Source organism: Salmo salar, chromosome 06 (assembly GCF_965601325.2).
Source record: "Salmo salar chromosome 06, fSalSal1, whole genome shotgun sequence".
NCBI lineage: Eukaryota > Metazoa > Chordata > Actinopteri > Salmoniformes > Salmonidae > Salmo > Salmo salar.
The window spans coordinates 34,763,474-34,782,408 of NC_138296.1; the positions used below are offsets into that span (position 1 = coordinate 34,763,474).

Consider the following 18,935-nt stretch of genomic DNA (forward strand, 5'->3'; position numbering starts at 1 on the left):
ATCTGCATGAGACAATAACAATTTAGGTTATGTCTCCCTGCAGTGTGAGTAATACAGTTTTACAGAATATATCACCCATTAAAGCAAGGGCATTTGTCCAGATAAGCTTTATGGGGACAAAATAACACAGCATAAGGACAGTTAAGGTGGCCATTCAGCAGTAGCCTACTTTTCAGTATTTTGAACTGACTGACCTCTCACATGAGCTTCAGATCATTTGGTCTGACCATTTAAAGCAAAGTGTCAAGTATTGAGCTATTTTGTGTGGATAAATGTTATATGCTGCCCATTTTGAGAGGAAATGTGTTGTTTTTTGTTCAAATTATTACCTCAAAAAAGATAAAACATGGGTAACCTTGAAGGCTTGATGGTCACAGTGTATGACATTGTTTCATTGAAAATTAAACAACAGAGTGACTTTCACTTTCTGGTTGTGTAATGTCAAAATGGCAGAATTGTCCTTATGTCCTTATCTTCTGTATGTTTGTTTCAAGTTTTAACAAAAAAAGTCACGTGACCTTCTAGTGTAATGATTTATTTGCTGAAGCAAATTGCCTATTAAAATAACCACCTCTCAGTGTGGTGCAGAATGAACAGAATAAGTCATTTGTTGAAAGTCATCACGATAAACACCCAACAGATGCTCATAACTGACCAACAAAAATCTCATAAATTATTTCCTTGAATAGTTCATTAGACCATTCTGGAACATGAGGTCACTATTCCCAGAGCTATCTTTCCATGTGAAAGAACATGTTTCCGAAGCTTCATTCCAAATGTCTCCAATTATTAGTCAAGTGAATTTACTCATCAGTCTCAAAATAAATGGGGAAAAATGCATGTAATTTGTGAGCCTATTTAAAATACACAGACAACTGATTAAAGTAAATAATGGAGTAAGATGTTGCTATGCAGAAAAAAAGTCAGAAAGAATAGAGGAAAGGTGAAATTTGAGATCCTCTGGGAACCTTTGGGGACCCCTATTTACAATCGATTTCAGATGATAGATTTTGAACACAATAAATTAACATATTGTCATAATTGACTGTTTGAAGAGTTGTGTGTGTAGTCTCCAATCCATTATTAATATACACCATCAAATTCACATTATCCAGGTAACACCCACCAACAATACATAATAGATAGTCTTCTCTGTCACCTTTAATATACTGTATACCTACACCTCAGCTGAATTATTCAGTCTTGCAGGAAGGGAGCTTGACGTCCCACTGCCTAGTGGATAGTACTCAGAGATAATCACAGAGAATAACACACGGAACGTGTTTGATCACCAATACAGCCAGAAATTAATACACTTTTCTTCCGTATATGCTGTCTCATAATATAGTATCAGCTATGCAGAGACTCGCCGACAGCACAGCACATTTATTATTATTGATGTATTTTCTGTTTGGGAAAAAAAGTATGAACAGTAGGCTTTGCTCACCGTCCATAAGCTGTTATATTGTCGACTACTGTTATTATGATCAATGTACAGAATTTGAAACGTGCCTATATTGTAACCAGTACAATATGTCTCTGACTGTTTGGTCTGGCACAAAGACAACCATCATAATGTTGCTGTAAATATTTACAATAGAAATACCAATCCTGGACCTTTTCAATACGTTATCTCTAAATTGACCAATTATAGCACGACCCTCATATACCTTCTTATAGAAATAAGCCAATAGGTGTGATTTACTCATCCTCTGGTATCCAATCCATGAATATATGTACCTTGTAATTACCTTACTCCAACCGCTTGCTGGCTCGCGTGATAGCCAATGGTGTACCAGCCCGTACAATCTTGCTGACTTGTTTATCCAATCAGCTGTTGTGCTTGGCTTTGTTGTTGGTGATGACATGGACATATTTGTTGTTACTGGAAGGCGAGGGTAGAGCGTGGTAAGGAGGGTCAGGTTTGAGCAATTGATTTCGAAATTTTGAAGAACAAAAACGAGGCTTTGTTTTCCCAGGTTTCAACGATAAAATAACTGAGGTGGGTGAAAAGCGGTTATGTCGGTGAATATGGACGAACTCAGGCATCAAGTGATGATCAACCAGTTTGTTTTGACTGCTGGTTGTGCTGCTGATCAAGCGAAGCAGCTTCTTCAAGCAGCTCACTGGCAATTCGAGGTATGCGATGTGTGTGTTTATATGTTGGTTTCATAGCGATGCAGCTAACTAGCCACTTTAGCTAACTAACAAAGGCAAAGAAGGAGAAGTTCTCCGAAATTAGTGAAAGGCGATTTTTTTTTTTTTTACAACCATGTAAGTAAACCCAGTCATACGACCATGCTTTTACGGTGAATAATCCGGAAGACCTGGTCTAACATTAGGAAATGTGGTGTTTGCCATCGAATTTCTGCTTTGACTGTTCACACCAGTTAACGTTAACTGTATGGGAAATTGATGCTGCTAACGTTATTGTTTTGATATCTGTATTGGTTACGTTGGTTATGTTATGTTAGGTTTTTCATTTTGACCCTATTCAATATAAATTTGCATTATCTAACTAGCCATGGTTGCAGTTGATAGTAGTCTGATCCGATTTCTTTCAATGCCATATGAACATAATCAATCTCGAACGTCTAATTTAGCTAGATACAGTAATAGTGCAACCGGCTTTTGGTAACTAACTAACTAACTAACTAACTAACTAACTAACTAACTAACTATCCAGAGAGCGAATTAGCTAGATAATGTAACGTTAGAGCGCGTTCCATCAATTATGTCTGAATAGGAGTGTCCAAAAAGAAAATACCTGGTTTAGGTTTTTGAATCCATAAGGTAAACTTTGTTTACATTCTTGACTTGACACACAAAACACGCAGAGGCTCTTCCTGTCCAGACCCCATTGTTGTACTAAGTAAAAGGTGTCTCAAACGTTGCCTTTGTTTTTTGAATATCGCCGCTGCTCTGAAAATGTGTAGGCTATTTAGTGTAATAGCATGTATGTTACATAGCTTGCACACACAGCAATTCATACCTCAGTCCCAGCTGGTATGACTTATGACCAGTCAATACACACTTCCAATTTTGGAACAAGCTTCTACTAGTTATTACTTTCCATATTTGGCTACGTAAGAGTAGTGCACCAATAAACACACTCACAAACACACATTTAAAGAACATTGTGTTTATGATTGCTTGTTGAACAAGGTCAGTGGAAGGGTACACAGCGGAGCTCCTGGATTGACCGTACTCTTGTCCAGGAGTATTCATAGGGGATATCTATCTTTAGGCAGATTACGGTGCCTTATCCTTCCAGTTCTTCATATCCAGTACTCCTAGTCCTGGCTCAGAGATGCACACCATATGAACAGGCGTTTCTTCTAAGCTGATACACAGCGTGACCCTTTTCAGTCATGGCTTCAGCCAGAGCAGCAAGGTGGAATTGTAATTTGAATGAGCATAATAGTAACATACCTTTTTAGTGAATAAATAATTCACTACATGATATGAAAGAAAAATCCAGTTCATGTTGAAGCACACCTTAGAGTAATGTATAATGAAAAGTATGCAAAGCCTTGTAGGCTATATCCGCTCCTGTTTGAAAAACTCAGCTGGCCACTGGTTTGAAATATTCAACAGGGCCCTAAGTATGGACAACAGAGAGATGCTGAGAAGATCTGAGGCTTCAGGCCTCTCTTTCCAGATGGTTTCCCAAACACACCTCCGCTCTGTCTAATGGCCAAGCTTTTGTTAGTGCTTATGCTCGAGCAGAAGTGGCTGGGCCAGGTGGTTTGAAGGGGCTGAGGAGGCTGCTCAGGTCCTCCCAAGCTTCTGAGAGCAGAGTCAGCCTGTAGCTTGATTGGAGCAGATGCATTGCAGAGACAACTTAGCCTCCTCTGGGTAACCTGTCCGGCTCAAGGTCAAAGGGCTAGTTGCCTATGGCTGAGCTGAGCTCCCCCAGGTGCTGTTGGCTAAGGAGTGGAGGGTCAAAACATTAGGAACACCTGCTATTTCCATGACATAGACTGACCAGGTGAAAGCTATTATCCCTTATTAATGTTTTTTGTTAAATCCACTTCAACGAGTGTAGATGAAGTGGAGGTGACAGGTTAAAGAAGGATTTTAAGCCTTGAGACAATTGAGACATTGTGCATGTGTGCCATTCAGAGGGTGAATGGGCAAGACAAAATATTTAAGTGCCTGTGAAAGGGGTATGGAAGTAGGTGCCTGGCGCACCGTTTTGATGGTATGACATGAACTGCAATGCTGCTGGGTTTTTCATCCTCAACAGTTTCCCGTGTGTATCAGGAATGGTCCACCACCCAAAGGACATCCAGCCAACTTGACACAACTGTAGGAAGCATTGGAGTCAACATGGACCAGCATCCCTGTGGAACGCTTTCGACACCTTGTAGAGTCCATGCCCCAACGAATTGAGGCTGTTCTGAGGGCAAAAGGGGGTGCAACTCAATATTAGGAAGGTGTTCCTAATGTTTTGTGCTCTCTGTGAATATATTGTGTATACATATTGTATATACTGTATGCGTATATGTAGAGTCTCTCTATATAAAATATTTATGTATAATACAATCTCAAAATGTTAGCCTTTATTAGTTAATTGAATGTCTTTGTGGCTAGTCATCTTTCTATGATGTCAGTATAATGTCCCTCTCACTGGGCTGCTCCTGGCTGCAGAGCAGGCTGTGTCGTCGTGTCTACTCATGGCTCCTGGCTGCAGGGCAGGCTGTGTCGTCGTGTCTGCTCATGGCTCCTGGCTGCAGAGCAGGCTGTGTCGTCGTGTCTGCTCATGGCTCCTGGCTGCAGGGCAGGCTGTGTCGTCGTGTCTGCTCATGGCTCCTGGCTGCAGGGCAGGCTGTTTCGTCGTGTCTGCTCATGGCTCCTGGCTGCAGGGCAGGCTGTGTCGTCGTGTCTGCTCATGGCTCTTGGCTGCAGGGCAGGCTGTGTCGTCGTGTCTGCTCATGGCTCTTGGCTGCAGGGCAGGCTGTGTCGTCGTGTCTGCTCATGGCTCTTGGCTGCAGGGCAGGCTGTGTCGTCGTGTCTGCTCATGGCTCTTGGCTGCAGGGCAGGCTGTGTCGTCGTGTCTGCTCATGGCTCTTGGCTGCAGGGCAGGCTGTGTCGTCGTGTCTGCTCATGGCTCTTGGCTGCAGGGTAGGCTGTGTCTTCGTGTCCATGGGCATGTTCCGTACTCTGTCACTCCCTCAGGGCACAGCCCCCACTCAGCCTCATTATCCCTGTTACTACACCATCATTACTTCTTTCTTCTGCACTCTTCCGTATCACCCTCAGTATTCTTTTTGTGTTCACCTATATTTATTTATCCTATTTCTATTTCAGGCTGTTTTTTAAAATATGTTTTTGTTATTGTTTGCTGTGCCCTCATTTAGACGCCTGTTCAATTCTTCTGCTTTTATATAGGCCTAGTGCTGGGCTTCATTGCAGTGTTCTGTCAGTCATGTTACATAAGCAACACTGTCATGACTCTTCTCTGCTCCATTGCTAGGTTCTCTGCTCCATTGCTAGGTTCTCTGCTCCATTGCTAGGTTCTCTGCTCCATTGCTAGGTTCTCTGCTCCATTGCTAGGTTCTCTGCTCCATTGCTAGGTTCTCTGCTCCATTGCTAGGTTCTCTGCTCCATTGCTAGGTTCTCTGCTCCATTGCTAGGTTCTCTGCTCCATTGCTAGGTTCTCTGCTCCGTAAGGTAATGGATGCTCTCACTTAAAGCCCATGAGTAGTACTGAAACCTTTATGCCGATGCTCTTAGATATGGTGTTGCACTGTGTGTTTGTAACCTACATAATTTGTGTGTGAAACGGAACCGTTGTTGATGGTCTTGGATGTACACAGAAACACCCTTAACATTAAAAAACATAAATAGACAAAGAGCAGTGTGATCCCAGCAGCCTGGTAGACAATGGCAGTGCAGCACATTCATGTTGATATGTGTGTCACGTTGAGCAGCAGACATTCCAGCACTACTGCTGCTGTTGTCAAACAACCACAGAAAATGGTTTGTGGGGGAGGGGGCCGGCTTCAGCCGTGAGGGGAAACCACACATTCATTGAAGTGTTCGCAAAGAGAGATTTTAGTGAAGGGAAATGGAGGCTAGGCAAGGGACTAAGGTTTAGCTAGACATGCTGTCATTTTAGTAGTAGGCTGCATGCAATTATTTTAATCCAGTTACTAAGACACATTCATATTTGAGGCGATTTGTATACGAAGGAATGACACAGCATTTGTCAATTTTCCACCTCTTAAAAAGAACATTAATCATGGGCCAGTCAGACTACGTGAATCATAAAACCGGTATCTTGCAATAAAATCTGATAAACTACTAAGGATATGTTTTGGTATCAGTGTATTTTTGTTTCTGGACCATGGTGTCCTTACCAGGCTGGCCTTTGTATTCACAACAGAGTGAAACAATAGAAGTAGCCTATGGACTTCCTTGTTTGTGTTCAAGGGAAGCAACTGAAAGTAGGACTACTTGTTTACATTGTGTTTCCTCATAGCCCGTCAGAGGAAGGCTGTCACAAACAAGGTTTTGTTGTGGTCTATGTGAATTGTCCCTGAGCATATAGCACATACCCTATTCACGGTAGTTTATATAGCCTAAAGTGTTTTCACGTCACTGAGTTGTAAACACTAGTTTTAAGTAAAGGAACAGTACTAGGGTACTAGCGATCTTCTTTTCCATGCTAATTATGATTTTAAACAAGCCTGTGTAGTGTGTACATTCTCACTGAGCCATTAGCCTGTCTGCCACTGCCTCTCTCTCAGCGTGGTTTACAAGCCCTGTTTTGGACAGTGGAGGATAATAGTTTTAACCCCAGAGCCATGTGATCTACTCGTACCAACTGACCCATAGGCCGATGCTAGCAGAGGGGGATGGGGGTCAGGCTCTCCAGTGTGAGCGGAAAGGAAGGTGAAATGTGTTACTACTGTTTTGTGGTCCGCAAACTAAGGATGGGCATGAGTACTTGAACGTACATCAAAACTCAGTCTTTAACCAGAGATTATCATTTTTTATACTGTAAAACTATTTGGTTCAATTTTTTTTATTGAAGACAATGTCAATTTGCTTTGACTCTGTTCAATTTGTACATGTGCATTTGCGTAACACACAAAAAAAGAAACCAGGCCAAGCATCACACAGTTCTGCTCCCTAAATTCCCTTTACCCTCCTTGTCTCACTCACTCAGTTGTGTTCTGACCGCTCCCTCTACACACGCGTGTTGAGTGCACACACAAGCTCCCGTTAGGCCTACAGAAATAAATGCCTATAAAAACGTATCTAACTGATGGGATACACAAGCTACATTCCTTGCCAAATGACGTCAGATTTATCACAAATTCAAAATGGACTGGTTGACTGAAGTTGGGAAATATGTGTTCCAACAATGCTCAATAATTTTGTAATAATTGTGTCATTTTCCGCTTTATTATGCTACTTTGCGGTTGTCACTAGTTACCACAAAGTCAAAATTGACTGCACGGAACAATTCATGAAAACAAAGAATTTGCTTTTTGGTCTTAAGGTTAAGGGTTAGCAGTGTGGTTAAGGTTAGGGTTAAGGGTTAGGTTTAAAATCTGATTTTAAGAAGAGACATTGTAGAAACAGGCAGAGTTTATTTTTTATTTAACTAGGCAAGTCAGTTAAGAACAAATTCTTATTTACAATGACGGCCTTACCTGGACGACGCTGGGCCAATTGTGCGCCGCCCTATGGGACTCCCAATCACGGCCGGTTGTGATACAGCCTGGAATCGAACCAAGGTCTATAGTGACGCCTCTAGCACTGAGATGCAGTGCCTTAAACCGCTGCGCCATTCGGGAGCTTGACCTTGTGGCTGTGGTAACTAGTCATGACCCCACTTTGCGAACTGCTAGTGCCAGAATTATTTAGCCTTGGCTATATATACCCCCCCTATAAACATAGACAGGTTCTACTCTGAAATATGCTAAAACATTAGTTTGATAAAGACAGAGCTTATTTTCATCAGAATCATTAAGCCTAGGCCTACTCACCAAACAGATGTCATGGTCATAATTCATCCCCGTTCAGTGTTCAAAGTGGAATTGTTATTCCATTTAGAAAATTCCAAAGAACAGGCAGAATAAACTAGACCACTGTGTATATCCCCCCCCAAAAATACATATTTTTGTTTGTAACCCTTTTCAAATGATCAGATGTGTATCACTTCGCACTATTTGGTTCTATTTTATTCTGTTATGTTACATTTTTACATTTTAGTCATTTAGCAGATGCTCTTATCCAGAGCAATTAGGGTTAAGTGTCTTGCTTATGGGCACATCGACAGATTTCTTCCCACCAACTCGGCTCGGGATTCGAACCAGCAACCTTTTGGTTACTGGCCCAACGCTCTTAACTGCTAATATATAATAGATGTGTCTTGACTGTGATAACGGCTCGGGAAATAAGAGTCTTGTCTGCTAAATTAACAAAACAAGGCTATGCCATTGCACAGCTATAGCCTTCTACAAGAAGTGCCACACTGCTGCGTTTACTACCTTTTTGAAGATTGAGTTCCAATATATAATATAACCAGTTGATATTACAGTTTCAGAAAATGTATCTTAAATGACACTTGTTTATTAATTGATTGAATATACACTGAGTGTACAAAACATTATGAACACCTGCTCTGACCAGATGAATCCAGTTGAAAGCTATGATCCCTAATTGATATCACCTGTTAAATCCACTTCGATCAGTGTAGATGAAGGGGAGGAGGCATGTTAAATAAGGTTTTTTAAGCTCGGAGACAATTGAGACGATTTGTGTCAAGAACTGCAACGCTGGTGGATTTTTACATTTTCAACAGTTTTTTTTTGTGTATCAAGAATGGTCCACCACCCAAAGGACATCCAGCCAACTTGACACAACTGTGGGAAGCATTGGAGACAACATGGGTCCTCGTCCCTGTGGAACACTTTCGACACCTTGTAGAGTCCATGCCCCGATGAATTGAGGCTGTTCTGAGGGAATAGGGGGTGGGGGGGTTGTTCGCAAGCAACTCAATATTAGAAAAGTGTTCTTAATGTTTTTGTTCACTCAGTGTGTATATATGAGGCAATTAGGATTTGTTATCTTTAATAATGGTTATGATAAATTCCGCATTGTTGCGCACTGTTGGCATAGATAAATGTACACATTTTTTCCAGTGTGGGCCTTGTGTTCTAAAAGTCGTTTTTTTCCCCGAATATTCAGGAAAAAAATCATGTGAGTACTCGAACAGTCAAAGGTCAAATGCCCACCCTACCGCTAATGGCAGTTCAAGTGCTCACAATGTTCTCACACACAATTTCCTCTCTTCCCCTCATTCTGTCTCTCTCTCCCTCCACAGACAGCCTTAAGCTCCTTTTTCCAGGAGGCCAACATCCCTAGTCACCACCACCAGATGGTAAGTGCATTTTGTTCCCCCTAAAAAAATGAAAAAAGGGCTTACGGCATGTATTACATTCTGTCAGTGTGTTCAGGGAGCTAATTTAGGGCATGGCTGCAGCGTCAGTGACCAGGCCAGTCTGCTCCTCCTCTTCAGTCAGACAGACAGATGGACAGATTCACCAACAGGACAGGACTAGAGCCATGGGCATAGTAGTACAGCTGTGTCTGGCAGAGTGACATCACTGGAGTTATCGCTCCTGAGTAGTATAGTCTACATCCTGCTGTACTACTCCACGGTACTTATTGGTTTTCAACACTGCCCAAGCCTTTTAGGGTAAACTTACTTAAGATATACTGCCACATGGACTGGCACCATGCTTTTTAGTGCAACACGCGTTTCATATCATGAATTCTTAAACCTTACACAATATTTTGAAACCTTTTCCTTCAACATGTATTTCATGAAAATATGCATTGTTATGCCAACTCCATATGTCAGGCACAGCGAAGTAGCTGGGACCCAATAGCTAATTTAACTGCGATGAAAGCAATGGCACAAGGCTGGCCCCTGTCCTTGGCCCAAGCCAATTTACGCAATGCTATTCCCTAACGGCTATAGTGATCATGTGGTCCGTGCATGAAACCATTTCTGCTCCCTCATTTGACCAGTAAAAGCCCTGGAGCGGCGAGCTGGAAATGTAATGTAATGTTTACCACATGGAGGCTGTGCTGTGAGCATGCAGTGTTGACGTGCACACTGAACCCAGCCATCCCCTTATCATCTGTCTGCTGCTGGTCTGCTGCTACAACACTGTTTTGGTTTTCTCTCTTCTTTCCCTTCCTCTTGGGTGGGAGGAGCATGTTCGAGCTTGAGAGAGAGGAAGTGTGTGAGTGGCGGGGGCCAGGGTTTGTTATTATTTTCGGTGCAGCCATTACATCATACCGCTGGAGGGTGTTTGTGTGTTTGCGACTGTGTGTGTGTGTGTGTGCATGTGTGTTTGTGTGTGAGGCGGGCATGTGCATGCTGGGAGGAGGAGTGATGTAAGAGAGCTATCTGCTACAGAGGAGGAGGAAGGGCTGTTAAGGATAGAGAGAGTGGAGAGTCAGTCATCAGCAGCTGCAAGCCATCTCCATGTATTGCCGGTGTTAGTCCTCCGTCTCTCTCGCTCTCGCTCTCTCTCTCTCGTTCTGTACTCTCCTGGGGGAGCCGAAGGGGAAACAGTGGGTGTGGGTAAGAAAGAGCTCAGTGTAGCAACAATAGTGTACACAACACTGCCCTCAGTCAAACACTATTGACTATACATGGAGAACAAATATGTGTATATGTGAGGGATTCTTATAGCCTTAAAGCTACACCGAAGGGTCACATTTCCACAACCACTTGACATCCAGGGTTGCATTGCTTGTTGTTAACATGGGGCTGGGTTTTTATTTATTTAGGCCTAGTACTTGACCTGAGAAAACAAGTCCTAATAAGTAAGTCCTAGAGAGGATGACATTCCTATATCAGTTTAATATGTACTCAATCTGATGAATAGAAGCCACAACCAGTTGAATGACATTGTTTCTTTTCATTACTCTGTACATAATGTAATTCATGGAAAGTGGGTAGTGCACTCTGGTGGTAGTCGTAGTTGTGATGGTAGTTGTGATGGTAGTCGTAGTTGTGATGGTAATTGTGATGGTAGTTGTGATGGTAGTTGTGATGGTGGTCGTAGTTGTGATGGTGGTCGTAGTTGTGATGGTGGTCGTAGTTGTGATGGTGGTCGTAGTTGTGATGGTGGTCGTAGTTGTGATGGTGGTGGTGGTAGTCGTAGTAGTACTACTATTACTACACTACTATTGTCACTACTATTATCACTACTATTGTCACTACTATTATTACTACTATTATCACTACTGTTATTACTACACTACTATTATCACCACTATTATTGCTACACTACTATTATCACTACTATTATTACTATTATCACTACTATTATCACTGCTATTTTTACTACACTACTATTATCACTACTAGTATCACTACTACTATTATTACTACCGTTACTATTTGCCACCACTGCTATTAACCCTTCTACTACTTCTACCACTACTATTATCACCACTACTATTATCCCTACTATTACTACCACTACTATCAATACCACTACTTTTATCACTACCACTACTATTATCCCTACTACTACTATTATCCCTACTGCTACTACAATTATCCCAACTACACTACTATTATCCCAACTACTATTATTACTACCGCTACTATTATCCCTACTACTACTACCACTACTATTATTACTACCACTACCACTATTATCACTACCACTATTATCACCACCACTACTATTATTACTACCACTATTATCACTACCGCTATTATCACTACTACTACTACTATTATTACTACTACTATTATTACTACTACTATTATTACTACCACTACTATTATCAATACTACTATTATTATCCTTACTAATTATCACTACCACTATTATTACTACTACTATTATCACCACCACCACTACTACTATTATTACTACCATGACTATTATTACTACCACTATTATCACTACTGCTATTATCACTACTACTACTACTACTATTATTACTACTACTATTATTACTACCACTATTATTACTACCACTACTATTATCAATACTACTATTATTATCCTTACTACTTATCACTACCACTATTATTACTACTACTATTATTACTACCACTACTACTATTATTACTACCACTACTACTATTATTACTACTACTATTATTACTACCACTACTATTATCAATACTACTATTATTATCCTTACTACTTATCACTACCACTATTATTACTACTACTATTATTACTACTACTATTATTACTACCACTACTACTATTATTACTACCTCTACTACTATTATTACTACCACTACTACTGTTATTACTACCACTACTATTATTACTACTACTATTATTACTACTACTACCACTAGTATCAATACCACCACTATTATCATTGCTACTACTATTATCACTACCACTATTATCACCACCACTACTACTATTATCACTACCACTACTATTATTACCACTACTATTATAACCACTTCTACTATTATCCCTACTACTACTATTATCACCACTACTATTATCACCACTACCACTATTACTAGCTGTACCACTATTGTAAACATTAAGGATGATATCGCAACAGTTGTAACTTGAAAGAACGTAGTGTTCAAACTCCCTTGTGAATGTGTGTATGTGTTTTATTTAACGATGGGTGTCATATGGGAGGCAGATGGGGTCCAGTCCAGACCTGCCCTTCCTCTCAGCCAAACCTGCTAGACAAGGCCCCAGCCCCACCCTCCCAGCACAGCACTGTAGCTAAACACTTCCCAGCATAGGGTTGTTATTGTTCTGTCTACCTACTCACTGCTTCACTAGGACCAAGCCTTACAGCTGTATCTGGACAGTCTAAGCAGCTGTATTGCTAATGGGTCGACTTCATTGCTTTATAGCTACATTTGATCACTTGACTAGATGTCATATTTGAATATCTCCTTTACTATTGATTTCCATAACAAACAAGTTGAATAATTCACAGCTTAAAGCAAAACTCAGTCACGTCTCTCCCAAGAAAAACAGGAAACCCCCTGTATGGACCACCATCTTGGGTCCTGCAGGAGAGGCAGTTTCAGTGTGGTCAACCATCACAGACCCAGACAGACTGAAACCATGCTTGTCCATCTCCTAACTGGAGCAGCTGCTGCTCACTCTGACAGACCTGTCACCTCACATCAACACTAAGACTGTGCCTCACTTCCTCACTTCAATACTATACTGTACGCTGCACTACACTCTGCTCCCTCCACTTTCAAAATGTCTAGTATCTTAGCTAGCTATGACCATGCCTGCCCCAGGCTCTAATCTGGTTTGGTGACCTAATCAATTTACCTTTTCAACTTTAGACACCTCTTTTATACTATTAGATCCACATTTCGGGTGCTTGCGTGACCCTCATGTCAGCGGGGCCATGGCTGTGTGTTAGAAATAAAACAGGCCTGACCTCCTGTAATGCTAAGAAGTCCTCCGTCTTGTAATGGCTGCTAGCCTGCTACCTGATCCCTGTTGGTGGTGGGGGTGTTTCTATCCTGAGGCACCACACTCAGTCTTACAAATTATGAAGTAATTCATGGCCTCAGTGGGGACATCTGACATTTTGTGCAACTGCACAGCATGTTAAGCTGCCATGTTTACCACAGTGAATGGATGTCGTTGGCTGCAGGGTTTAGAAACCTTGTCTTCACAAATGTTCAGCAGTTGTACTGCACACAATGCCCAAGTCTACAAGTGAACTGCCTCCCACAACAGTAACTAACTAACTAGTCTAGGCTATTTGTTTTATGAACTCACCAATCATGCCTTCTATTGGTACATACAGTTCACAGCAGGCAGCAGCAATGGAAGCACCCCATGGGGACCAAATAATTGGGACATAATGTGTTAATGAAGTGTTTGCATTCAACTCAATGTAAGTCACTCATTTTAAACCCCACGTGTCTTCTGTTTTCCAGATGTGCACTCCAAGGAACACCCCAGCCACGCCGCCTAACTTCCCCGACACCATCACCATGTTCTCCAAGCTGAGGGCGTCTGACTGCTCGGGGAGCTCCGGGGGCGGAGGTCCCACCCAGGTGTCCATGGCCTGCTCCCCCCCCTCCTCCACAGCTGGCTTCGGATCCTTCTGGGCCTCATCACCCCCCAACCACCAGCCCGTCTGGCTGCCCCCCTCCTCGCCCACAGGCCACCACATGCACCACTACCAGCACCATCACCACATGCACCAGACCCCCATGTGGCCCCCTGTGTCCCAGCCCGGCAGCGCCCAGCAGACCCCTGTTGTATCGGTCCTGCATGGCCAGAGATGAGACTCTACCCAAGTGTGGGAGGGAGGGAGGGGGCTGGGCTGGGCTGGGCTGGGCTGAGTGCAGCCTAATGAATCTACTAGGGGGGTTGGCTGTCAGGATTAAAGGGTCTTGTTGGCCAAGGGGAAAAGACACGCTACTGTTGTTTTCCTTCCTTTCTTTCTGTTTTTCTAAAATGACGATGAACAATGTCTTCTTTGGAGGACGTCTGTTTCCTCTCTCTCTCTTCATCATAACTCATCAAAGCCTGGGAAGAACCGGGGGAGAACCACTAATAACAATATGAGGAAGTGGAATAACGAAGGGGGTGGAGTCTCTGAACCCCCCCCCCCCCCCCAAAGGACTCTGGGAAATGCAGTTTTCTTCGTCAATGCAAGTCGAGCCCTGGACCCAGCAGAGCACTTACTTAGGATAGGAGCCATGTGATCTGCTAAAGTGCTTGATCATTGGCTGTTTTTAAAACTCTTCTCTCCCTTGGGGTTCAATAACGCTCCAGCGATGTGACCAGATTTCACAATAACCAGCAGACAAAAACAAAATGGGACTGCAACACAAATGATGATGGTTTTGTGTTCTCAGCTGATCTTATAGCCCAGAAAAAATATGTTTTCAATATTGTTTGTGGTATCTGTATAGTACAGATCATGAACAAACACTGTAGCCATTTTGTCAAGTTTCATGTAGCCATGTATCCCTTTTTAAAATGTCTATTTTGTAAGTACTATGTAGCTTAGTGAAACTTGACTCAGTGGCTCCACTGCATGCTGTTGTGTCTGAGAAGTGGGCTCTTCAGTATGTGTGGACTCGAAGCTTTGGTTTAAAGTGTCTGAAAGCTGACATCAGAGGTGTTTTAAGGAGACGTGTAAAGAAATGTTAATACTGTAATTCAGTTTGTGTTGAGATACAGCAAAGTATGCAATCATTTGAGGAAGATTGAAGCCAGATTAAAGGCTGATGCATTTTTATCATTGTTTTTGGGAATATTTTCTACCTATGGATGTCAAAGGATTCCCGAGTGGCGCATTGGTCTAAGGCACTGCATCTCAGTGCTAGAGGCGTCACTACAGACCCTGGTTTGATTCCAGGCTGTATCACAACCGGCCGTGATTGGGAGTCCCATAGGGTGGCGCACAATTGGCCCAGCATCGTCCGTGTTTGGCCGGGGTAGGCCGTCATTGTAAATAAGAATTTGTTCTTAACTGACTTGCCTAGTCAACTTTCTTTTGACTGATAATGTAAACTTGTTTTCAGTAACAATTATGGAAACATCTTCTGAACTCCATTGTAAATAAAGGCTCAGCAGAAACAAAGTGCAAAAATGTTGAACTCCGTAACCTGGCTGGGGACGAGATTGAGATCTCAGTTATGCTGTCAACACTGAATTTAATCTGGTTTGCAAATGTTTTGACTAACATAGATGGGTGTGAGCCATCAGTAGGCAACCTCTTCGGGTTTCTATGGGGAGTAGAGGCCCACTCAGTGATTTACTACACAACCTCTAGCAGAAGATCAACTGGTCCTACCTCTGGTTAAATGGGAGAGGCCGAATGTATTCCCTGCAGAAACAGTCGGTTTCAATGGGTCAGATTAGCAGAATCTCTCCTAGTGCTCAAAACGTGTGTAATTCCCTCCGTTAGAATAGTGGAATTACTTGATTGACTGATAATGAAATGAGTGTCTTGTCAACTATAGAGTTATGAATTTAGTACGGGTTGCAAATATTTACTAAATGATTGTTCAGGCAATGTTTACATATTATGAGATTCAGTGTACTGATGAACAATGCTTCATAACCCAGAGTCTTACTTATAGGTGAGCTCTTCATACAACAGCCCATGTCAGAACATTTGCAAATCTATCAATGATGACAGATGGAAAGATAGCCATTTTCACAATCATTCTCATTATAATTATCACAATGAAGAGGGAATAGGGAGGTCTGAACAGGTTACAGTTGTATACAGAGGGTACTTTATCTGAAATAATGTCACATTCATTCATGCCTTCACTAAATGATGTTTTTATATTATGCCTGCCTGCCACGTCTTCACTCAGACAATCACAATCATATTCACATGTTCTTTCTTCCCTCTGGTTGAATACATGTAAAATCACATTTGTCAAGCTGTGACCTTGTGAGGAGGATTTTATAATGTACAACATGGACAGTCATGTAATGTTGGACAGATGCCACCTGGCCAATGTGGACCCTTGTCAATGTCACCAGAAAGAAGGGACACTTCTCCACTGTGCTGCCATGTAGTCTGAGCTGGTTCTAAATCCATGGATCTTTTCAGATGGATATTAGAAACTCAACGGCGGTTCCTCTTGGGGTGTTCATAACACCACCTCATTCATTAACTCATGTGTTCTATTAAGGGGAATGTTTGTTGTCAACTGCATGAGTTTTGGTTGGTGATTTTCCAGTTCTGTGTTTTTAACAAGGTGGGAGTGGAGGTTGGTTCCATAATGAGTGTTTCCTGCTGTGTGGATTACTGGCTCCTTCTCCTCAGTATTGTTGTGGTAACTAACACACCCAGACACAGTAGTGTTGGGGGATTATGGTTCCTGTGGTGATGTGACCCGGTCGCCATTCTCCTGCCACAGCTTTGGAATTCATCAACATATTTTATAAGGCTCTCATGAATCTCGATCAACAGTAGACCGTTTGGTCCCCCATGATATCTGTACAAACTGGGTGTTATGAAGTTTTCAAACGTCGTGTTCACCCATTCAAGATGTGCAGAATGCCTGACGGAAATCCTAAAACAAGTCAAACACCAAGCAATTTGCAGTGCACGAGTAAACCAAGAACTTCTCATGGACCCTCATTTACATCTCTCTAATCTGTCTTTTTATATAGATATTTCTCTCCTGTACTTTGTGTTTATTTCCCCTGTTGAAATGTGTATTTATATGTTTAATAAAATAAGGTATGATCTGCTAAGTGTTGGAGTTGTTCTGGGGTCTTGTTTTTGCGGAGAATAATGTTGGTGCTTTTATGAAATATGGTTGCTAAGGCACATTTGAACACATCATAGTAACTTTGCTTTTGAGATATTTTCTGTAAGGGAACCCCTTCAGTAATATGACACTGCATAATACTATAGTAATCTATATATCCCTATAAATAGTGTGTCTCTATAGTACAAAGGAACAAGTAGGCCTATATAAGAGAGACAATAAACACACAGCGTGACAGTTAATTGAGGAAGGATGTGGTTAGAATTGTGTATCCAGCCCAGTTAATGTGTTAAGTGTCTGAAACTGACGTGTGTCATAACAGCGTGGCTCACAAAATGTGCCTTCACAGTCGAATTATATGCATGTGATGGAGTTGTGTAAAACAGTACAGATATATTTACGTACCACAAGTAAAATTCATTGCAGACAGTCAATGAGTCAACATATGTTCGCATAACAGTTATATGGACATCATATGACACATACATCACATATTCCATGAAGGCCCATTTATCTTTGAAAACAAAGATACATCTACCAATGGAAATCTTACATTCAGATTAACTGCCTGTCTTAAATACTCTCCTGAAATACCTTTCAGTAGCATCATTACTCCTGACTACATCCAAATGCTATGAAAGGGATCATTTATACTCAGTTTATTAGGTACACCACCTTGTTCACGAGTCAGGAGGCCGTGGCTTGCTATATAAAGCAGGCAGACAGGCATCCAGGAATTCAGTTACTGTTCGAATGAACATTAGAATGGGAAAAACGAATGACCTAAGCGACTTTGAATGCACAACTCATTGGTCCTTGTCACAGATGGGATATTGCAGCAGACGACTACACCAGGTTCTACTCCTATCAGCTTAAAACAAGAAGAAGCAGCTCCAATTGTCACGCGATCACCAACACTGGACTATTGATGAGTGACAAAATGTTGCCTGGTTCGACGAATCCCGGTTCCTGTTGCGTCATGCTGATGGCAGAGTCAGGATTTGGTGTAAGCACGAGTCCATGGCCCCATCCTGCCTGCTGTCAACGGTACAGGCTGGTGGCGGTGGTGTAATGGTGTGGGGAATGTGTTCCTGGCAGAGTTAGGTCCCTTGATACCAATTGAGCAACGTTTCCATGCCCTGAAGAATTCAGGCTGTTCTAGAGGCAAAGGGAGGTCTGACCCGGTACTAGATGGGTGTACCTAATAAACTGGCATGGATAGAGATACATATACATGATATTTCTCATTGACACAAAATGTGTCTAAGCAGAGCCCCTGCTTCTAGGAAACTGTCACCCCGTTCCTCACTGACAGTACAGTTTGTCCTTTCAAGTTTATTCATTCATATTGTGTCCTGCAATCACACAGGCTTTTTGAACTGTGTCCCTCCCCCCGTGCCACGCCCCGGCCCACGGACAACTGCAGTAGAGTGCTGACATGGCGCTACGCTAAAGGTATGCTATGATACCCAATGCTGTGCCATGGTTAAAAATGATATGCTATGATACCCAATGCTGTGCCATGGTTAAAAATGGTATGCTATGATACCCAATGCTGTGCTATGGTTAAAAATGATATGCTATGATACCCAATGCATGGCCATGGTTAAAAATGATATGCTATGATACCCAATGCTGTGCCATGGTTAAAAATGATATGCTATGATAC

At 42.1% G+C, this 18,935-nt stretch overlaps 1 protein-coding gene across 1 annotated transcript; it reads left to right on the forward strand.

Annotated features, from left to right (window-relative positions):
- Positions 1 to 1,839: 1,839 nt before the first annotated feature.
- On the forward strand, positions 1,840 to 17,249 carry ubald2 (UBA-like domain containing 2). Its single transcript, XM_014193779.3, has 3 exons — positions 1,840 to 2,139; positions 9,344 to 9,400; positions 13,952 to 17,249. The coding sequence occupies exons 1-3, from the start codon at positions 2,020 to 2,022 to the stop codon at positions 14,303 to 14,305; spliced, it is 531 nt and encodes a 176-aa protein (XP_014049254.1). The 5' UTR covers positions 1,840 to 2,019; the 3' UTR covers positions 14,306 to 17,249.
- The last annotated feature ends 1,686 nt before the right edge of the window (positions 17,250 to 18,935 follow it).